General features: G+C 42.5%; 1 protein-coding gene across 1 annotated transcript in view; it reads left to right on the forward strand.

Annotated features, from left to right (window-relative positions):
* Positions 1-24,209, forward strand: part of MANBA (mannosidase beta) — a 74,251-nt gene that overhangs the window by 1,603 nt on the left and 48,439 nt on the right. Inside the window, exons 3-5 of the mRNA XM_060246991.1 lie at positions 18,126-18,220; positions 19,891-19,996; positions 23,101-23,271. Of these exons, the coding sequence (XP_060102974.1) occupies positions 18,126-18,220; positions 19,891-19,996; positions 23,101-23,271 (372 nt within the window). The remainder of the gene's footprint in view (positions 1-18,125; positions 18,221-19,890; positions 19,997-23,100; positions 23,272-24,209) is intronic.

The following is a 24,209-nucleotide window of genomic DNA, read 5'->3' on the forward strand; positions in this document are numbered from 1 at the left end:
ATTAGACTACAGTTAGTTCACTCGTACCAAGTGGTGAAAGCATGTGTGAATCAACTGTTGCAGGTCAAACACCACCTTATTTATATTGTTTCCTGTCACTGTAGTTAACTCTTTTCAGTAGCTTCTGTTATAAATCAATCAGTGATGGGAGACTATGTGCCACGTGGGTTTGTATGAGCCTGCCTAAGAGGTTCCTTAAGAAAAGTGACTTGATGTTTACTTACTGCTACCTCCACTGTTGCAGATGTTCATTTTGCTGCAGAACAGCCATATAGGTGAAGTAACCTTATACCTAGATCCCTTACAAGCAGGTTATTTGCCCTGGCTTGGATGCATGGCCATCTTCTGGGTGTGGAGCAGGTGTCACTGGGGTGTGTGGGAGGAGAGGTATTTGTGAATTTCCTGCGTTGTGCGGGAGGTTGGACTAGATAACCCTGGAGATCCCTTCCAACTCTATGATTCTAAGTGGGTTTTTGCTCGGCTTCTCCAGGGCATCATGGTACTTTCAAAACCTTCTGGGATTCCCCCATCTTTCCTGTGATTTCTCCCAAACTTCCTTTGGGGAAGGTCTCAGTAAAGCTTCTGTGGCACTGATGATGGAGATGCCCCAGTTCTAGCCTTATTGGTGCCATTTTCCCTTCCCAGTCCCCTGTATCCATTTCTCTTACCACTGCAGGGCTTTTTTGTTTGTTTTAATCAACAATTGAGTATCATTGTATTATTAAATGTTATAACACTTTTCCAGGTCCTCTGAATCCCCCAGCTGTCACTCTGTTTTAAAAGTAAGTCTCTATCCCCTTTTGTTAAGGAGATGTGCATTTCCCCTGTATTTCAGCAGCAACAGGGATTAGATGCTTGGTTTAAAAAAAAAAAAGAATGTTGGGATTCAGAGAATCTGGCAGATAGATTTGCTGTAATGTTATAGCAATAAATATCCAATTGCCAATTAAAACAAAAAATGCTGAAAATGCCCCCATGGCGGGGGGTGGGGGGATAGCTGCTGTAGGGAAAATGTGGAAAAACTTGCCATAGGGAAGCCCTGCTGCGGCTACACTGGGGGTATTCACACTACACGAAATAATGCATTTTGCAACTGGGTTTTTGCTGTTCTTACATAGAAAATCCAGTTGCAAATTTCATTGTTTAGTGTAGTGTGAATGCACTCACTGTATCAGCAGCTGCAGTGGCAATGGGGATAACCCACACAAGCCCACCCTCATATGGAAACATCTAAGCCTACCTATAAATATTGGTCTATCAGGGTTGGCATTGGCTACTTAGACTGGCAGTGACTCTCCAGGGTCTCGGGCAGAGATCTTTGGCATCACCTACTAGTTATTCCTTTTAATTGGAGATGCCAGGGATTTAACCTGGGACCTTCTGCATTTGTGTTGCTAAGCCACATCCCTTCCAATAATCACAGTGTATTTAACAGTGCATACTCTCAGTCATCGCACTTTCTTTCTTCAACATGTGGATGACCTACCGCTACCTTATAATGAATCAGTTCATTGATCTAGAATTGTTCTTTACTGTATAACTTCAGAGTGTAGGTCACACATCTGAGCCCTCTTGTGGATGGAAACAAAACCCTTTCAATAGACAACCATAATTGCTTTCAGATGTCACACTCTGAACCTACTTGACCACTATGGTCTTCTTTGGAGGCCCTACTTTGGTCCTCCCTGCTTTCTAAGATTAGGCAGGTGGCAATTTGAGTAGGGTTGCCAGGTCCATCAGACCAGCTGGCAGGGAATGGGAGGGGGGTAAACTTACTGGGAATGAGGAGGGAAAAAGCTGGAAATAAATGTGATGGACCTACATCACCTGGAAGTGATGTGGGGGTGTCAAGGGTGATGCTCTGATTTTTGGGCAGAACCTCTATGGTAGAAACCAGGGGACTCCTGCCCCCACTGGGAGTCTGGCATCCATAAATCTGAGGGAAGACCTTCTTGCTCATAGCATCAAAGCTCTGGAACTCTGTTCTCAAAAGAGACATCTTTCCCCCAGCATGTGAAGACTTAAAAAATTTTTTTTTGGCATTCCTTTAATGATCCCGCTTTCTTGTCCAATGTTTTAATTGTTGGGCTTTTTGTATGTTCGTTGTAGTTTTTAATTGTTTTAGTAATGTGGGTTTTTTTGTTTTTAATGGTATGAAGATGAGATTTTATTATGTATATTTTGTTAACTTCCTTATTGGCCCTCATGAGGGCTGAAAGGGAGGATATAAATTTTGTAAAGTAGAAACAGTATAAGCTGTGCGTCTGAAGAAATGAGTTCTCTCACAAAAATCTCATGCTGAAATTAATTAATGAAAGGTGCTACCAGATTCCTGACTAATTTCACTACAACAGGCTAACCCAACTATCCCTCTGATGCTCTAAGCTTAAATTAATTTCGGTTTGCTATCATGGGGGTGAAGACAACTCATTCATCATGCCTTTGGGCCTCCCCATTCTCTTTCAGACAGAGCAAGGAAACAAACCACTACTGAAAACAAAGTCAGATGTCCAAATGCATTTAAATTGGAGTGTGCCACCTTTAAACTGGGATTCTGAAGCAGGGTGGAATCCTGCTTTGGGCAGGGTGGGGTAAACTGACTCAAGTTCTTCCTCATTCTTACATCATGGGCAACTGAAGTTTGTTTGAAAGCCAGGAACTTCCAGTCAGACTGAGTGGGCAAAGAGAAGAGTGACAGGAGTGCATGAGTGTGACTAACATGCCACTTTAAGTGCCTGTCATTGAAAATTGGAGTTTAATTGGCACTTCACATGAGGACTGAGTGCAGCTTAGATCTTGGGGAGAAGGGCTCTAGCACAGTCTTTTACCTGATATGCTCAGTTTTTAATGTGACATTTTGTTTGTGGAACAGCTGGCAATAATTTGAACTCGCATCAGCAGCCTGAAACAGGACAACTCAGAGGCATATTTGGTGCCTTGGTGAAAACTAGGTCTTATGTACTGCCGAAATCAAGTAATTAACATGGGTTAGCTTGGTAATTTCCCTGACCTGCATGGCCCAGGCTAGCCTGATCTCATCAGATCTCAGAACCTACGCAGGATTAGCCCTGGGTAGTACTTGGATGGGAGACCATAAAGGAATTCCATGTTCGCTACGCAGAGGCAGGGGATAGCAAACCAGCTCCATTTGTCTCTTGCCTTGAAAACTCTAGCAGAGGTGTCAAACATATGGCCCATGGGATGGAATTGGCCTGTTCAGGGCTCTTATCCTGCCCACAAGCAACTGGTCATTATCTTTGTTGCCAGATGACAGAGGTTGTGTATTATGTCCCTATATTGTCCCAATGCTAATGAATAATGGATGATGGAAGTTGGAGAGTGGGCATCATGGAGATACTTTAAGGAAGTGTTAATGTTTAGAGCATATTTGTATTTTGAGTAGAAATACTGTTAATTGGGTTTGCCTGTACCTAGTGTTAAATTTTATGGCATGCTTTGCCTGGCCCAACAAAGTGATATTTATGTCAGATTCAGCCCTTGTAACAAATGAATTCAACACCTCGGCCAGACAGGATTGCCATAATTCGGCTATGGCTTGACAGAACTTTCCATCACCAGCAGCAGCTTGGTAATTGAATGAGAGTAAAACACAAATCCAGCAATAGAATCTGTAACAATAAAAGGAGATGTCCATTTGTCCAAAATTGGCCACCAGCTTCAGAATGATTGTGGGAACTGCAGTGCCACACAAAGGAAGGGACCTCCTGGTGCATGTTAGGTCCAGAAACCTACCCAACCCTATGCTAAGGTTCTTTGTGGCAAGCATGACTCATCTGAAAGTGAAGCTGGGAGTCTCAAAATTGGCCAGTAGCTTCAGGATGATGTTGGGACATGTACTGCCAAAAAGTGAAGGGGCTTGGAGCATCCTGGCATGGATTAGCTCCAGAACATCCTTAATTCTGTAATCACCTTGAGGTTGGCAATCCTAAATGGAAGAAAAGATTTACTCATAAGAAGCTAGGAAGGTGCAGGCAACACAGACAGCGGGAATGGGAAATACCCCCTCTGATCAGACAAAAGGGGGTTAACAGCTTCCCTGACCTATCAAGTCCTGAGTGGTACAGAGGTTAGACTAGATATAAGAGACCCAGGTTCAGATACCCACTCTGCCACAAAAACTTGCTGAGTAGTCTTAGGCCAGTCATACACTCTTAGCCTAGCATATCGCATAGGGTTGTTGTGAGGATAAAATAGATAGGAGGGTGATGTAAGTCACTATGGGTCTTCACAGGAAGATCCTGTGAATTTAGGGGGAGGTATTTGTGAATTTCCTGCATTGTGTAGGGGGTTTGACTAGATGACCCTGGAGGTCCCTTCCAACTCTATGATTCTGTGATTCATTGTGTCCACAATCAGGGGTGAAGTTAGAAAATATCCTGTCCTTTACAAAAGAAAGGGGTTTATGAAGTTCCTTGAGAGATCAGCACAAGGCAGAGGGTTATTTTAAATATCAAGCTTTTGTAGGTCATTTAACTAAAGAAGTGGAACATGTAAAAAAAACATTGATGGAGCACAAGATTAAATAATGTGAGTATATTTTTTTAAATGCTTGGGCCTTGTAGGAATTTGTAATGTCTGTGATATCGTACTTATTTATACCAGTGCATACCATTCTGGGTTTTCACAGAGTGTAATAATGTTATTATTAAGTTGTTCAAGGGTAGTGGAAGATATGACTCATAACTGGATGGTTGAGTTGAAAATGAAAACTCCAGTTTAAAATGCTCATTTTTGAAAAATTATTCAACTGGAATGTTTTGATCTGGTTGTTTGTATAAAAACCTCCAAAATGTATTTAAAATATGTATTCCCTAAACACCATAACCCACAGTGCTCTGGACATACCTTAAAAACGATGTTTAAAATCCTGTACCAGCAATGATTAAAATGAACACAGCCATTTAAAAGAGATAATCTAAGATATACAATAGAAGAGCCCTGTGGCGCAGAGTGGTAAGCTGCAGTACTGCAGTCCAAGCTCTGTTCGTGACCTAAATTCGATCCCAGTGGAAGCTGGGTTCAGGTTGCCGGCTCAAGGTTGATTCAGCCTTCCATCCTTCTGAGGTTGGTAAAATGAGTACTCAGCTTGCTGGGGGTAAAGTGTAGATGACTGGGGAAAGCAATGGCAAACTACCCCATAAAAAGTCTGCCGTAAAAATGTTGTGATGTGACGTCACCCCAGAGTCGGAAATGGCTGGTGCTTGCACAGGGGACTACCTTTACCTTAAGCTATACAATAGACTGGTGGTGCAATCTTTACACCTTTAAAGGGGGTAAAGAATTATACCCTTCAAAGTTCACTGAAGTCACTGGGTTTAGCAGGGTATAATAACTGTGCTTAGGGTTGTACTGTAATGCACACAAAGGTAGCTAAGACTGAAGTTTAGCTAAAATCAGCAGAAGCCAAACAGCAATTTTAGTTCCCACTTGAAAACCTGGACAAATAAAACAGATGCTTTTATGTGCTGTCTGAAGCTCAGCAGCCAGGCGCATGAGTGCCAATCCAGTAGCACAATTTGTGTGTGGTAATGATTCTGGATATAGTGAGGGCTCAGCAGGGGTGCTATGTGAGAACTCCCCCCTCTCTCCTGCACTGCATCCAAATACAGAGCCAAATTGCTTGATGTATTATCCTATTCAGATCCTTCAGAGGTGGTAAATTATGGCCTGGAGGCCACAGCTCACCTACAGGAGCTCTGCAGCCCCGGTTGTTCAATCTACTTAATTTGTCAAGAGTATCTAGTTTGCTGGAAGGATCAGCCAATGGGCTTGCCCTTTCAGAAACATGTTAAACTGCTCCAGGCCCGAGTGCTGTTAAGCACACAGTGGAAGAGAGGCTGCATCTGGGACTCTGTCTGCTTCTGGGGCTATAAGAACACAAGAAGAGCCCTGCTGGATCAGACCAGTAGTCCATCTGGTCCAGCATCCTGGCTCACACAGTGGGCAACCAGTTATCCTGGAGGGACAGCAAACAGCATAGAGGCCAAGGCCCTCCTCTGATGTTGCCTCCTGGCATTGCTATTTAGTGACTTACTGCCTCAATGTGGAGGTTTCCTTTAGTCACCGTGGACTGGATCCAGTTTAAATGTTCTGATAACAGAAGACTTGGAGTAATTTCCACCAATTTGCTCTGTTTGCTGCAGACTCCTGATTTACCTGTTATGCATTTAGGCGTGATCAGTGGCTTCCTTGGGAGGCAGGAATGTTCTACTGACAAAATTGCATTGCTTGAGCAAATAATAATAATAATTATTTGGATCCCCTGTAAGACTAGTAGCTACTGTAGTAGGCTAAACCTATATGTTTAACCCCCTTTTCAAGCCGTTTGTGCTCATAGCCATCCACTGATAGTGAATTCCACAATGTAATTGAGTAAATAAATATTTCCATTTGTCTGTCCGAAATCTTTTGCCTTAAAATTGGGTGCCAGTGTGCAAGAACGAGGGAGACCTGGCACCTAACTTTGAGCCTTCAAAATAGGGATCAGGTGGGATCAGGAGTTCTCCAAGAACTCCAGCCAACAAAAAGGAGTTCTCTTGGAGAAAATAAGTCTGAGAGGGTGTCCATGTTGGTCTGCAGTAGAACAGCTAAATCGGAGTCCAGTAGCACCTTAGGGACTAAAAAGATTTTTGGGGTATAAGCTTTTGAGAGTCAAAGCTGCCTTCATACGATACCTGGAGGAAATGGTGGCTTCAGAGGGTGGACTCTGTGATGCCACATTCCTCCTGAGTTTCCTCCCCAGGATCTTCCCCCAGGTCTCCAGATATTTCCCAACTCAAGAGTTAGCAACCCTGCTTTGAAAGTGGCACAGAACTACATGTGGTACTTGACTTGGAAAAAAAATTGCTACTCTCCATCCTTAATTTTGGCAGTGGGGCTAGTTCAGCCAGGCATGCTGCCTTTCTGACCCAATCCTACAATCCCTGGATTGAGACTAAAGGACCCATCAGCTCTGAAAGGAAACCCAAAGACAGAAGAGCTGAAGTCTCTGACCTGTGTGCATTAAGTAAATGAATGAAAAGCATCTTTCTATTTATTCATTGACTCCTGATTATGGGATTGGAACAAAGAGCTTCGGACCCTACGCAGGGGACAGCTGTCCTGCACACATTCTGCTCTCCTTATGGCTTCTGAGATTCTGCCTAAAAGCTGTGATTGCATTTGAATACAAATAGCCAGTTTGTGCTAAAGTCAGTGTCCACTGAGCAACGATGGTCAGATTTTTTTTAGCCATGCTGGTCCAGTTATGGCAAGTCAGTGGCTACCACTAGGTCAAAAGCTCATACAAGGGAGCTTGTATTGACACCCTCAAACCTCTATGCTATATTGACTCTTTTAAAAAAATATTTTGGAGAAAGGGGGGCATATATTTGAACATGTCTGTAATGGAAAAAATACACAGTTGCTACTTAATGATGGCACTTTGTACTACAAGAAAAGTCAGGCACTATTTTCCATCCAGTTTCCAAACTTCTTCTTAATGTCTGATTTAATATTGCAGCTTGTTCTGAGAAGCTTATCGCATAACATATCTCAGGAATCAACGCAGTGCAAGGCACTCATGTCTGGCCTTAATTATTCTGCAGCTTGTAGAAATATGGGAGTAATTTTCCCTTGAGAATTCTATGAATTTCTGCAAATTCAATGCTCTCTCGAAAGCCAACTGAATAAACATATTTCCTTTCTGCTCTTCTGCAGAACTGAACTGAGTTTTCTCTGCCATTTCTTCCATGCAAAAATGTTCACTCCCCTTTTGTCTGTAATTTTGCATACCCTGTTGAAACTTCTCTGTGACTGCAGCTGCACATGGCTGGCTATTGCGATAGGGCTGTGCTGTAGTGATCATCTGCACCTGGATTATCAGACCTGCACAAGAAAATCCAGTTGTGGAAGATGGCAATGGCAAAGTGACAACAACAGTTTCCAAAAACATGTGGAGGCTGCCAGTATTACATCTGCAGGGAGGGGCTATTGCTCAGTGGTAAGGCATCTGTTTTGCATGTAGACGATCTCAGGTTCAATCCCCAGTAGAGAAGACCAGGTAGTGGGTGCTATGAAAGACCTCTGCTTGAGACCCTGGAGAGCCACTGCAAGTCTGAGTAGACAGTACTGACTTTGATGGATTGTTGGTCTAATTCAGGATAATAAGGCAGCTTCATGTGCTTAATATTCTGGGTAGGTTCCAGGTTTGGGCCCTGGGCATGTCTGCGGTGGCTCCACCAATCCTGCTGCCATCTTGTTGTCCTTCAACCTCTCTTCCTGGTCCATGGTAGTTACTAAGAGCAGCAGAACCCAGTGCTGCTCAGAGAAGATTACAAACGGCAGCCTTGCTGCTCATTTTGGTGGGGGAGTGATTGGCAGCATCAAAGATCAGCAACTGTTGCTGTTTGCTGGGCAGGAAGTAAGCAAATAAGTCTCTTGATACCACTGGCACTAGCCTCCCAGGCTGCTTCATCAACATAGCTGCCACCAATGGCGGAATGGCACTGAGTCCCAGTGGCAAGGAACAGTCATCATTATTGCCCACCCCCTCCATCCGTTGGAATCAGAGGACTGTACAGTTACGAGCCCATACAGATGATGTGACATTGTTCAGCTGTATCATTCCAGCAAGGTTAGGGCTGCCAGCCTCCGTGTGGGACCTGGAAAACTCCCAGACTTACAACTAATCTCTAGAGGATATAGATCAATTCACCTGGTGAAAATGGCCGCTGCAGAGGGTGAGCTCTGTGGCATTTACCCTGCTGCAGTCCCCTCCTCAACTCCACCACCCAAATCTCTAGAAGTTTCCCAAGCCAGCATTGGCAGCCCTAACCAAGGGGGAAGGGATAACTGTAGCGAGCCACACAGCAGCTACTCCTTTTGTGTTCAAGAGCAGCAGTCGCAAGGCCTCAGTTTTATCTTCTGAAGCCACAACTGCATGACAGGTATCCACACATTTGGCTGGACTGGTGCTATGAAGGAAAGCTTTCTCATGCATGCCGAATAATCCACTTCTGAACCATTTTCAGTGCACTTTAGTGATGGTTTAGTGATGGACACCTGACAATGTCCCAGAAAGCCTAGATCAGGTGTTGAAAGCTGTGACTGGTTGGCTTAAGCTGAGCCGACTGAAGCTGAACCCAACGAAGACAGAGGTCCTTTGCTTGAGTCGTGGCGGCCTGGGCAGGGAAATCCCCCTACCAACTTTTGACGGGGCTGACAATGGCGCCCAAGGTCAGAAGCTTGGGGTGCTATTAGAGGCCTCCCTGATGATGGAGGCCCAGATAGCAGCAACTGCGAAATCCGCCTTTTTCACCTTAGGTGGGTGAAACAGTTGGTTCCTTTCCTTGACCGTGGCGACCTGGCAACTGTGATTCATGCAACGGTCACCTCGAGATTGGACTACTGTAATGCCCTCTATTTGGGACTGCCTTTGTCGCAAACCCGGAAACTTCAGCTAGTGCAGAACGTGGCTGCCAGGCTTCTACTGGAGCGGCCCAAGTGGGAGCACATACAGCCAGCACTGCAGGAACTGCGCTGGCTACCAATAGTGTACCGGATTTGTTACAAAGTTCTGGTTATTACCTTTAAAGCCCTATATGGCCGAGGACCCATTTACCTGAGGGACTGTCTGTCTCTACACGTTCCCCAGAGAGTGCTGAGGTCTGGATCTCAACATCTCCTAGTGGTCCTCAGGCTGAAGGAGGCAAGACTGTCGACCACCAGGGATCGGGCCTTTTCAGTGGCAGCCCCCTCCTGGTGGAATCCATTGCCAGAAGAGGTTAGGGTCTTGCGGGACCTCGCTCAGTTCCACAAGGCCTGCAAGATGGTTCTCTTCCGGCAAGCCTTCAGTCGACCGTAGGAGAATTATGGAACAACTGTCGTCCTGAGAATGAGTAACATCTAAATTGTTAGCACCAACTGTATATTGTTTTTAATTTATATTGTTTAATGGTTTTATTGATTTTATGATTGCAATTATAGTATACTATGATCTGATGTAAGCCGCCCTGAGCCAGCCTTGGTGGGGTATAAATTAAACATAAACATGGTTTGCAAGTCAGTTTTGCTGTTTCAACCAGTGCAAGTGCCTTGAAAATTGACTGGAAGTGTATTATTCAGCATGTGTGAAAGGACTTACAATACAAGAACTTGTGGGCATTCGATGAAATTGCTGAGCAGTCAGGTTAAAACGGATAAAAGGAAGTACTTCTTCACCCAAAGGGTGATTAACATGTGGAATTCACTGCCACAGGAGGTGGTGATGGCTACAAGCATAGCCAGCTTCAAGAGGGGATTGGATAAAAATATGGAGCAGAGGTCCATCAGTGGCTATTAGCCATAGTGTGTGTATATAATTTTTTTTGGCCACTGTGTGACACAGTGTTGGACTGGATGGGCCATTGGCCTGATCCAACATGGCTTCTCTTATGTTCTTATATTCTTATGACTTCTCAGCAAGAATTCACAGTATTAATTGGTTTGCTGAAATACGGCAGTTAATGCTGCAGTCCTGGGTGTGTTCACTTGATACAAAGTCCTCCTGAATTTAGACTGTGTTTAAACACAAATGGCCTTGGCCTGTGCATGTGAAGTTCATTCCCAGTATGTTGCAGGGTAAGAATAACCTTAGATCCTGAAATCATTCTTGCCATCGGATAAAGAGATAAATGGCATTATAATTGTTTGTTGGGATTTTCTGTAAACTGTTTTGGGTCCCTTGGGGGGAAAAAGTGGCCTAGAAATGTTCAAATATATGAAATGTGTAGTAAGGAAAATCACATCGCCAGGCCCAGCAACTAGCAGCCAGTGGCTGCTAGAATGTGAAAATGAAGGCTCGACGTTTGGGATGTCTCCTCTACCATCCTCTCTCTGCCACCTAGCTGTGTTCTGCCAGGTTTTGATGCGTGCTGCAGTATTTGGCAGAACTTCATTTATTGTGTAGGAGCACCCCTTCAAAAAAACCCTGTACTTAGGGGTGCACATTTGGATATACCTAAACCATATTGAAACCTGAAATTAGGTATTTCCAGTCATCTTGGGGATAGCTGAAATGACCCCACAGCCCACACACTTGTGAAATTCCAGGAATAACTATAATTTATATCCTGGAATTTTGTGAGTGTTTGATTTTTGGGGGGATGCTGGAGTAGGGAGGGAGGGGAGGGAGGAACTCTGCCCAACTCTCAGCTGTTTTCTAACACATAGTCTCTTTGAACTTTAAAGGGGCATTATTTTCTCTGGGAAGATCTGGCTTTTGAATTCAGATCTGCCTTCATTGAAAATAATGGACTTTAACAGTTTAAAGGGTGAAATACCACCAAAACAGGTGGGAGGCAGTAAAAGCAGACCTGACCTTGAAGGCTAGGTCTGTATCATCTGTGGGAAGTAGACCAGGCCTCTAAGGAAAATAATGGCTTTTTAATGTTTAGATTTAAATTTATTGGATTTATATCCCATCCTCCCCGCTGGAGCAGGCTCATGGCAGCTCACAACATGTAAAAACAGAACAGTTCACATTACATTATTAAAACCATTAAAACAGTTAAAACATTCTGGTGCTAATATCAGTTGACACTATTACATTTCAGATGGCATTCAGGATATAAAAAGGTTTAAGGGGACCTTGTGACGTGAAACTGTTATGATCCAGGGCACACATCCTCCCTCTCTCTCTCCTCTTTCCTGCCACTTTTTGTGTGTGTGGGGAAATATATCCCAAAATTGTTTCAATTTTGGTTAGTTTTTCAGGGGCCAAAATTCTTCAATCTGAAAACTGCTCCCAGAATTAATTACAATTGTGAACTGCCCCTTCCCAACTTTCCACATATTGAAAATCATGTCTTTTAAAAAAAAACTTGATGCAAATTTAAAATACCGTAATTTTTTTGAAGTGCACACCCTTTCGGTGCATCTCAGCAACAGAATTAAAATATGTGATAGATTTCAGCTGTAAACTGCTTATCCACCTGCCCATCTCCTCCAGGCCCTGCTGTTGCCAAGTTAGTTGTGAAGAGATGTGACATCAGGGGATACCGAAACCTCCCCTGCACATGGACTGAAAAGGTTTGGTACTCTGCATTATTTGTGTGGTTGTTATGTATTGTGATGCTCACAAAACAGTGAAAATGGTACTTGCTTCACAGTTTTGTCTGTAATAATTTCACCTCCATGACTTGAGAAGTACTTCTTTTCATCTTTTTGGCTTCTCTGTTAACTGATTATCATTTTAATGGTTACCAGTTTTTCATCTGATCTCTGCAATGTGCCATATGGGCATGTCTTGAAATAATAATGTGGTATGCCTATCTTCTGTTTGTGACCTATACCAATTGTATAGGCTGATAAGGGGCCTTTCTTGTCCCATCATGGTATGGACTTGGGCTAAATGTCCTTTTAACTCCTGCCAGTTTGGTGACCATGCATTCGAAAACACTGTTTTGTAGAATTCTGCTAACTGAGTCTTGCTATTTGATGGAATAAAAACTGTAGACACACACTCATGGAAAGATCGGAATGAAGGTATGCCCAGAACTGTGACTCATGCAGAGGTGTGTTGGGCGACTTCTTCTGAGGGCATGCATTTCTGGTGAATCTCTGCAGTAGGTGTGAGTGGATCAACGAATCACTCCAGGTACAGAGACACAGCGGAATCACCAGCCCTTGTGGGAGGCTGATTACATGCAAACATGCCCAGAGTTTCATGGGAACCTTTCATTATGTAATGTATTTTTCACAGAACCCTATCGGAAGGATGACATGAGATCAATCTTTTGGTGCTTTGGTCCTCAAAATCAACACTGGCATAAGCAGTTCTACTATCCTTTCAGCTGTCCCTGAGCAAATCACACACTAATGGAACCCACATATTCTATGTGCCAGGGGTGATTCTTTTTTTTTTCCTGCCCCAGGTAAATCCCTGTCCATATTTTGTCCTGAGAGATTTGGGGTTTGCAGTTTTGTTTTGATCTTAACTGAGTATGTTTTATCTATTGTGTAAGCCACCTTGTTAAATTTTTAGTGGGGGAGAGGATACCCCTTGGATTGCATCCTATGTTCCCCTACCACCAAGTTGGACCCTTCCACCAAGTCTTCCTTCAACAGAGAAAGATGTCCTTCAAGCAAGAAAAGGCTTCTCTATCAGAGGAAACCTGCCAGCGCCAGGAGTCATTCTCCACTGGAAGAAGTGTTTCTTCCTTAAAGGAACTTAGCAAAAGAGAGTCACAGACTCCAAAGTAGCTGAAGGGTCACATGCTCCAGCCCCTTATCTAATGTGTATGCATGCAAACACGTAGGCATGTTCACTGAAGCACTATGAGGTGTCCTTCCAATGAAGCGTCTGCCTAGCATTTCATAAGCTGCTGAGGCTCACTTTGAAGTGTAGACAATTTGGGACAATTACCACCTCTCCCACGTGTGCAGCTTTAACCTCTGTGACAAATACCTTGAATTTTAAAACCACCTAAGAACATTTATTATGGAAGAAAGGAATGCAGCATAAAACAGGCAAAAGTGGAGATTCTAGCAAAGTGTAATGGAATTGGGAGATGAGAGATCAGGCAGTAATCTCTGGTACGATCAGGGGTGTTACAGACACATCCCCATTTTTATTTTGTGGCATCTGGGAGCCTACGAAACTGCACGAGATGCAACTTAATGAAATATTAACCTGCTGTGCGGATGACACATCAGTTGTTCTGTAGATGCCTCTACGAGAAGCTGTGGCAGAAAGCGATCTCTGCCTCCTTGTTTGCTACAGGAGTGCTAAATATTCCTGCCAGGGTTTATATTTAGCACCGACTCACTAAAATATGCATTGCGCTTGCACATACGGGCCGGCTAAAGGTTTGGTTGGGTTCTCCCCTCCCCTCCTTCCTTCTATTCAAATGGCAGGTTATCTTTATGAAACGCTGTCAGCAGAAGGGGGAAATGGTGCTGTGTTGCTTAAAAAGGACTGTACTCCTCTCGTTTCAAACACTGGCTTAATTAAGATAAAATCCCAGGGTCAACCAAGTGTGCATTCCCTCAAGGGATGCTTTATCCATGCTCTGCCTGGGCAGTGATAAGAGAATTAACTCTTGATAATTTAATACTTGCTTTCTTGATTCGTCTTTTCAGAGGCTTCCCTGAGAATGGCGGGGAGGTGGGGAACCGGAGGGGAGAGAGAAATGAGCATAGCAGATGTGCCATCGAAATGCCGAACAGTTTCATGGGCAGGATGAGACAAGCTCGGTGCATGCTCAGTAAAATCTCTTGCTAATAATAGAGGCATCGCGTTTGGACCACGTTTGTAATGTGAGGGGGAGATTTGATCAATGAAATAGGCGCATCTACGTATGATTGTTTCAATCGGGTTTAGTCAAGGAAGATCAGCAGATAGCTTATTTGTTGAGTTTCAAACAATTTTTATTAGTAACATATGGCAATATATTCAATTTCTTATATCATTAATCCCATATATTACTTTCTACACACCCCTCCCCCCTTTACTTTGCCCCCTGCCGGTGTAGTAAATTCAAAACATCATTTTAAAAGGTACCCCTAATTAATAGGAACCAAAGTTCATATCTTCCCCCCACTTATACTTAATCATTATCAAAGATTGTCCAATGTCCTTTTATTTTCCATTCTTTTTCTATGTATCTTCTGAACTTCTTCCACTCTATCTTAAATACTTCTGAATCATAGTCTCTTAAAGTTCTTGTTAACTTATCCATTTCACTCCATGTCATAACTTTAACAATCCAATCCCATTTCTCTGGTATTTTTTCTTGCTTCCACAACTGCGCATACAATGTCCTAGCAGCTGAGAGCAAGTACCAGATTAAAGTTCTGTCTTCTTTTGGAAATTTTTCCATTTGTAATCCTAACAGAAAAGTCTCTGCAACTTTCTTAAATTCATATCCCAAGATCTTAGAAATCTCTTGCCAAAACATTTTAGCTCTTTCACAAGTCCACCACATATGGTAGAAAGAACCTTCATGCTTTTTACATTTCCAACATCTGCCTAGCATCTTGTTATTCATCTTTGCCAATTTTTTAGGAGTTATATACCATCTGTACATCATCTTAAAACAATTTTCTTTGATATTCTGGCATGTTGAGAGTTTCATAGAGTTCTTCCACAAATATTCCCAAGTTTCCATCTGTATTTCTTTATTACATTAATTGCCCATTTAATCATTTGAGATTTTACTACTTTGTCTTCTGTAGACCATTGTAAAAGTAATTTATATACTTTTGAAATTAATTTATCATTGTCTCCAAGCAGAAATTTTTCCATTTCTGTTTGCTCCTTCCTTATTCCTTCAGTTTTAATATCAATCTCCACCAAGCTCTTTATTTGTTGCATTTGAAACCAATCATATTTATTATTCAACTCTTCAGCAGTTTTCAGTTCTATTTTGCCACTTTGTATTTTTAACAGTTGACTATATGACAACCACTTTTCTTCCCCTACCTTAGCTGTTATTTTTATTACTTCCACCGGTACTATCCATAACGGTCTTCTCTCATCTCCATACTTCTTATATTTCATCCATGTACTTAACAAATTATTTCTTATATAATGGTGAGAGAAAAAACCGTCCATCTTCTTTTTTCCATAATACAAATATGCGTGCCAGCCAAATTTATTTCCGTGACCTTCCAACACTAAAAGTTTTCTGTTTAACAGCATTATCCATTCTTTTATCCATACTAAGCAAGTTGAAATCCACCTCTCTCTTTTGCATCTGTCAAAATTTTCATTTTAATCCTTGGTTTCTTCCCGGCCGACACAAATTCTGAAATTTTTCTTCGCCATTTATCAGATTGTTTACTATCCTTCACAATAGGAATAGTTTGAAACAAATACATTATTCTTGGTAGAATATTCATTTTAATTGCAGCTATTCTACCCAACAATGACAAATTAAGCTTGTTCCATTTTAACATGTCTTCATCCATTTTATGCCATAACTTCTCATAATTATTTTTAAACAGATCAATATTCTTCATTGTTATCTCCACCCCCAGATATTTTACCTTGGAGGTGACTTCGCAGCCCGTTAGTTTCTGCAATTCTTGTTGTTTGTTTATCTGCATATTTTTACACAGAATTTTTGATTTATCTCTATTAATACAAAGTCCCGCCAACTCCCCCTATTCTTGTATTTTAGCTAACAACAAAGGTGTACCGTAACTGGTATGGGGTTTTCATTTATAAACATTATATCATCAGCAAAAGCTCTGTATTTATAAGTAAATCCTTTTATTCTTAATCCTTCTATATCTTTTTCTTCTTGTATTTGCATCAATAATATTTCAAGAGTCATTATAAACAACAATGGTGAAAGTGGATAACCTTGTCTAGTACCTTTGCTGATGTTCATATCTTCTGTAAGATCTGCATTTATACATAACCTTGCGCTTTGTTCAGAATATATTGCTTTTATCATTCTTATAAAGCTTTCTCCAAGCTCCATTTTTTCCATTACTGCAAACATAAAGTCCCAGTTTAAATTGTCAAATGCTTTCTCTGCATCTGCAAAGAATAATGCTTCTTCTTTTTCTGGATGGGCAGATAGCTTATTTGTTGAAAGGCTTTTGTTCCATGTGGTGGTTGTGGAGCACAAATTGGTGACTGGTTTTTAAACCAGGACTGGATTTTGAATCGAGTGAGGTCTGGAGGACCAGCAACAATTGGCACAGATTATGATATACCCGCACAAGATGGGTCATGCAAAAAAGGAGCTCTGTAATCCTTTCTGTCACTGTGAGAATAGTAGCAGAAGTTTGGTAGAGATCCTGTTTGTATGTGACTCAGCTCCCTAGGGTTGCCAACCTTCAGGTGGTGGATGGAGCTCTCCTGGGATTACGACTGAACTCCAGGTGACAGAGATCAGTTTACCTAGAGAAAATGGCCACTTTGGAATGTGGGCTCTATGGCATTCTTCCCTGTTGAGGTCCCTTCCCTCCCCAAACCCTGCCCTTCTCAGGTTCCTCCTGCAAAATCTCCAGGTATTCCCCAGCCCAGACCTGGCAGCGTTACCCAGGTAGGAGTTACCTTTGAACCAGAAAACTACACATTGTACTTGTTGCCCAAACAAAAATTGGAAACTTTGACCTGACCTTGACTTCCAGTTCTGGTTGTAAGAGAAACGCTAGCCATAGTTTTCATTTCTAATGTAATGTCAAAGAAAATCTGAATAGGTAACGTTAGGAGAGAAGCCACAAACCTAAGGCTTGTTTCCATAAGCTAAGAGCATGGTTTGTTATTACATGGGATGTGAACTGAGTTTCTCTTTGCTTTATATGGAAAAGCAGTATCCGTTCAGGGTTGTATAATGAAGGAGAAGAGAAAGGGTAGTGCTTGCCATCATGTCTTACTGCTGAAAATAGTACTAAGTAAAATATGCCTGTCAAGTTGCAACGGACTCATGACAACCCCATGAAGTTCCACCTCATGGTGGGGCTTCTAAGGCAAGAGTTGAGAAGATATGGTTTGCCTTTGCCTTCCTCTGCATAGCAGTCCCAGCAGTCTTCCTTGGGGATCTCCCATTAAGGTACTGATTCTACGTAGCTTCTGAACCCTGACAAGACTGGGCTAGTCTGGGTGATTAGAGCTGATTCTGAAAATAGTAGTAGTGAAACTGAAACTAAAAATAGAGCTAGTAGTACTAGTAATAATGAAAACCTTGTCAGTTCAGCCAGTATCTGACAGAGTTCTGTCTCTCAAAGGCCAATGCCCTAACCACTTGCCTGTGTGGAAGGGGCTACTGGGCTCCAGTCTAGCTGTTCAGCCAAAATTTATGTTTGTTTATTTCTTGAAGCATTTTTTTATTCTGCTTCTCAGCAAAAGTGTCCCAGAGCAGCTTATGGTTGCATAAAAATATAATAAAAATAGGCAAATAAAATTCCACGTAATTTCAAAATGAAAGTATGAATGTTAAAAAAGTATTGTTTGGGAAAGCAGCAAATCAATATAAAAAGAATTTAGGCAGCCAAACTAACCTGCTAAAACTATGAATTGCTTTCTTAATCTCAGTATTCTAGCACTGTGCTAACAGCTGTTTTTGTTTTTTGCAGTGCCGCCTTTTAATAAGCAGACTTTTTGTTTCTTTTGTGTGGTCCATCACTAGGATCCTTATTATAGATTTAATGATCTGGCCTACAGATGGATCTCCCTGGATAACTGGACCTATAGCAGAGAATTCCAAACTCTTTTTGATGTCAGGTATGAGAATGAAACATTACAACAGTACCATTTGTCAAAGCGCTCCTGGAATTTGGTGAAGCTGTCCACTTACGGGCCTTTAGGTCTGTGTCTGGCATGGTGCAGGCATGACAGGGCTCAGCCCCTTAACCTTTTGCAGGGGCATGTGCTCCTTCCTATGTGCATTAGTTATTTCCTCTCTTTTGGAGGGATCACCATATTGGAATGTTGTGCTTGTGCTGGTCATTTTTAGGTTTGTCAACCTAACAAAAACATTCCTAATCCTGGTTTTGAAAGCCCTTGGTAAATGAAATGATCTGCAGTGGTTTGCCAAAGGCAGCCAATGAAGGGTATCTTTTACCAAGAAGACTGTTCCATCAGGTAGGTAACACTGTTGGAAATGGCATGGCTTTGTGTGTTTCATTTGCAAACATAAAAAATTAATTAAAACACATTTATTGGTTGTCAGATTATTCAGAGCAAGCCGGGTGCAAAGGTAGCTGCAGGAGGCATGGAAACAGAAACAAGTGAAAAGGCACAGAAATTAACTAGAACACCGTTGCACCTAAGAGGGTATCTTCAGCAGAATGAATAAAGACTCAGTTAATTGTGAGATCACATGGTAAGAGGCTGCATGCCAAGTAGTCCTCCCATTTACTCATCCAAGGCAGGGAATTACCACCCTCCCGGCCTTAATTTCTTGCCCCTGTTGAATTGAGAAACCAGAGAAAAAGTGGCCTTCACATAATGACTCTCTAGGAATTTTCCTAAAGGCTGTAGAAAATAGAGGGGCAGCCTAGAGTATCTCCCAGAAGTGACATCACATCCTCCTCAAACTCTGCCCTCCCAAGGTACTGCCTCAACATTTCTAGGTATTTGCTGAGACAGTGTTGGGAACTCTGATTACACATGACATCAGCACAGCACAGACACAGAGAAAGTGCACCTGTGCTCCTTGGGGAATTATGAATGAATAGATGCTTACTCTTCTCACCTCTTCATACTCCAGAAATTCCTGTGGTATGTTGGATACACAGAGCAAACCATTTGGCTGCATCAAGGCTTTTAATAAAACACTTTCAAGTCTTCTCCCATTTTAAAAATGGTTCCTGAATTATACATTACTGAAACTCATCTTGAAAATTGATATGAGGCAAGTAACCAAAATCTGATCTTTGTGTGTCTGATGCATGTTGGTTGTCTCTTCAGAGGCAACATGGTTATTAATATTTTCAGAGCAATAGAAGGCTTTCAGAGACTGGCATGCTTAATGCTGAAACCTGTGATTTGCAAATTGGAAACTAGCTTTAGGAATGCTGTGTCCTTTCAGTCCCTGTTTCTCGTCTCTTTTCTTGTCTGACTTAACCACGGCTCAGCATTTTGTCTGCAGTGAAGCTTCAAGAAATCATTGCTCATATTAATCAGAATTTGCAAACCAAATCCACATTTCAAACTCTGGCCAAAATGAAAATTCTGGTTCATGCTAACCATGGTTAGCGTCTGTACAAGTGTCCAGATAAAATATAGATAAGGCATTCAGAACTATGGAGAGGAAAGAAAGAAGTTCACATTCTTGATACTGATTCCAGATTTGAAAACCAGAGCTTTTAGGGAATCACTAATGAACATTTTATGAATAATTGATTTAGGACACTCCAATAACTCTTTATTCCTCTGTTCTCTTCCTGTAGCATATGGCAGAAAGTGAGTTTGGTTTTTGAAGGAGTGGATACAGTAGCTGAGATTGTGGTCAATAATATCACTGTTGGAAGAACAGACAACATGTTCAGTAGATATGTGAGTGTCACTGTTTCCTTGTTTTATAGGGATTTCCACAACTGAGTACAGAGCAAAAGATTTTGATGATCTTGGGATGGTCTTCCAGGCCCCATTTTGATGGTTATTTCTACTTTTTCAGCAGCTATTCTGCATATTAATCTGTAGTTCCATAGTATTTAGGAGATGGTTTATCTCAGTAGCCTGCAGTCACAGGCAAACTGAGAGTCTGCACAAAGTCACACTGATGATGGAGGCATATCAGTGAACTTAGTGTTGAAAGAACTGACCAGTGTAGTTGTGCCTGTTGTCATAAACGGGCTACCGTAGACAGGGCAAGGATGGGATGGGAAAAGTCCATTTGAATGGCTGTGGCTACTGGGTGTTGGCCAGGAAGGAGGGCCATGCTCATCTTTCATTTCCTGTGCATTCACTGAGGCCTCTAGTGGCCAAGGCTTGCAAAAACAAGTGAAGGCTGCTAGATCAGGCTGTTTCTCACTGTCATCCAGATGTAACAGCCAGTGCACAGCCATTCTCTTCCTCCCTCCTTGAGCGCAATCTGCTGGGGACAGCCAGTTATTGCACTGTTCCATTTAGATCTAGCCTGCTGATCTGGAGACCCACCAGCCTTTTGTTGCAGCCTGCTAGATGCTTGGTTGTTGTTCAGTCGCACAGTCTAGTCTGACTCTTTGCGTCCCCATGGACAAAGTCATGCCAGGCCCTCCTGTCTTCCACCATCCTCCAAAGTTTGCTCAAATTCATGTTTGTTACATCAGTAACAGTGTCCAGCAGTCTCATCTTTTGCCGTCCCCTTCTTCTTTTGCCTTCTGTCTTTCCTAGCATCAGGATCTTCTCTAGGGAGTGCTCTCTTCTCATTTGATGGCCAAAGTATTTGAGCTTCAGCTTCAGCATCTGACCTTCCAGAGAACAGTCTGGGTTGATTTCCCTTAGGACTGACTGATATGATCGTCTTGCAGTCCAAGGGACTCTCAAGATTCTTCTCCAGCACCACAGCTCAAAAGCATCTATTCTTCTGCGCTCGGCCTTCCTTATGGTCCAACTCTCACAGCCATATATTACTACTGGGAATACCATCGCTTTGACTATACGGACTTTTGTTGGCAGGGTGATGTCTCTACTTTTTATTATACTGCCCAGGTTCGCCATAGCTGTCCTCCCAAGGAGCAAACGTCTTTTAATTTAATGGCTACAGTCACCATCAGCAATGATCTTGGATCCCAGAAATATGAAGTCTGGCACTACTTCCATGTCTTCCCCTTCTATTTGCCAAGGTGTGATGGGACCAGATGCCATGATCTTAGTTTTTTTGATGTTGAGTTTCAAGCCTACTTTTTTGCTCTCCTCTTTCACCCTCAACAAGAGGTTCTTTAGGTCCTCCTCACTTTCTGCCATTAGAGTAGTGTCATCTGCATATCTGAGGTTGTTGATGTTTTTCCCGGCAATCTTAATTCCGGTTTGTGCTTCATCCAGGCCAGCATTCTGCATGATGTACTCTGCATATAAATTAAATAAGCAGGGTGACAATATATATCCTTGTCGAACTCCTTTTCCTAATCTAAACCAATCAGTTGTTCCATATCCCATTCTGACATTTGCTTCTTCACCCTTATACAGGTTTCTCAGGAGACATGTGAGGTGGTCTGGTACTCCCATCTCTTTAAGGACTTGCCACAGTTTGTTGTGATCCACACAATCAAAGGCTTTAGCATAGTCAATGAAGCAAAAGTAGATGTTTTTCTGATATTCTCGTGCTTTCTCCATAATCCATTGTATGTTGGCAATTTGATCTCTAGTTCCTCTACTTCTCCGAAACCCAGCTTGAACTTCTGGTAGTTCCCGATCTGCATACTGCTGAAGCCTAGCTTGTAAGATCTTTAACATGACCTTGCTGCCATGTGAAATGAGTGCAATGATGCAATAGTTTGAACATTCCTTGGCATTACGCTTCTTTGGGATTGGAATATAAACTGACCTTTTCCAGTCCTGTGGCCGCTGTTGTGTTTTCCAAATTTGTTCACATAATGTGTGCATCACTTTAGCAGCAGCATCTTTTAGGACTTTGAATAGCGCAACTGGAATATGATTATCTCCGTTCGTTTTGTTTTTTAGTAATGCTTTCTAAAGCCCATTTGACTTCACAATCCAGGATGTCTGGCTCAAGGTCATCAATTTCACTGTCATGGTTGTCTGGGATATTGAGATCGTTCTTGTATAATTCTTCTGTGTATTCTTGCCACTTCTTCCTGATCTCTTCTGCTTCTGTTAGGACCCTACCATTTTTGTCCTTTATCATGGCCATCTTTGCACAAAACGTTCCCTTGATTTCTCCAATTTTCTTGACGAGATCTCTTGTCCTTCCCATTCAGTTATTTTCCTCTATTGCTTTGCATTGTTCCTTCAGGAAAGCCTCCTTATTTCTCCTTGCTATTCTCTGGAAATCTGCATTCAGTTGGGTGAATCTTTCCTTTTCACCTTTGCTTTTCGCTTTCCTTCTTTCCTCAGCTACTTGTAAAGCCTCATCAGACAGCCACTTTGTTTTCTTGCATTTCTTTTTCTTTGGGATGGTGCTGATTGCTGCCTTCTGTGCAATGTCACGAACCTCCGTCCATAGTTCTTCAGGTACTCTGTCTATCAACTCTAGTTCCTTAAACCTATGCTTCACCTCCACTGTATCGTCATAAGGTTTATTGATCCCTTTAAATCCTTGCTCTCCCCTGCACATTAATAAGCTTCATTCAGCTTGGTGGCTGCCAGCTGTGCAGACCTGGTAGGAAGTTGCGTTTGCTCAGATGTTTCTTTCACTTGCTTTCTTTGCCTCCAGGAAACAGTTTAGTTGCGAGGGTAATGCAATGCAACTTGCGATCTGACGAATCTCAGCTTTGGTAGCTTTTTAGTCTCTAAAGTAAATTTAGGAGCTTCAGGGAGTTTCAGAATTGACCATAGTGGGGATTAGAGAGTTCCCAGTATAGCACTTTTCTGCAAATGAAGAAAATAATGGCTGTACTAGACCCAGGATAAGTGAACCAGTGCATAGCAGATGTTGCATGTCAGAGTGATTAATGTATTGTGCTTCATAATTCATACTTCTCCTGTCCCTGACACAGAGCTTTGATATTACTGATGTGATCCAAGAGGTCAGTACCATTCAAGTTCACTTCTTATCTGCCGTTTGGCATGCCGCAGAGCAGAGTAAAAATCACCAAGCGTATAGCGTGCCTCCAGAATGCCCTCCGCCTGTGCAGAAAGGACAGTGCCACGTTAATTTCATCAGAAAGGTAACAGCCGCGTGTTTGTGAACGGGAAAATTTTGATCAGGAAATTCAGATGTCAAAGGAGTTGGTTTTTGTACCCCACTTTTCTCTGCCTTAAGGAGTCTCACAGCGGCTTCTGATCACTTTCCCTTCCTCTCCCCACAACTCTCACCTTGTCAGATAGGTAGGGCTGAGAGAGTTCTGAGAGAACGGTGACTGGCCCAAGGTCACCCGGCTGGCTCCCTGTGAAGGAATGAGGAATCAAACCTGGTTCAACAGATTACAATCTGCCAGTACACCATGCTGGCTCTCTACGTAATTATGATCATTCCAAGCATACCTGGAATTTGTTGATTTCAGTTGTTACATTCAGAAGAAATTAAATATGATTATCTGGCCAGAGAAATGTTACAAACCTCAAAACATAGAGAATATTTTAAAAAGCCCTGCACGGAACAGTATCAGAAGCTGGTAATGAGTACTTCAAACCCAAGCTGCTGGGAGATTCTTCTTTCATTGAAATGGAACTAAGCTTTGAACTTGCATGCAGACTCCTTATGAGTGCATCAAGCTACAATAGGGTTGGCAGGCCACAGCCTACAATTACTGAGAGCAGTGTGGGTGGGTGGGGCAGGCAGGCGTGCTTATGATATTGGTGATGATGATACTGGATTTATATCCCGTCCTATACTCTGAATCGCATAGTGGCCACAATCTCCTTTACCTTCCGCCGCCCTCACAACAGACACCCTGTTGTGAGGTAGGTGGGGCTGAGAGAGCTCTTACAGCAGCTGCCCTTTCCAGGACAACTCCTGCAAGAGCAATGGCTGCCCCAAGGCCATTTCAGCAGCTGCAAGTGAAAGAGTGGGGAATCAAACCTGGTTCTCCCAGATAACCAAACTGCGCACTTAACCACTACACCAAACTGGCTCTCTGTCTGGAAGTGACGCGGCAGGGTACTC

Source organism: Heteronotia binoei, chromosome 9 (genome assembly GCF_032191835.1).
Source record: "Heteronotia binoei isolate CCM8104 ecotype False Entrance Well chromosome 9, APGP_CSIRO_Hbin_v1, whole genome shotgun sequence".
NCBI lineage: Eukaryota > Metazoa > Chordata > Lepidosauria > Squamata > Gekkonidae > Heteronotia > Heteronotia binoei.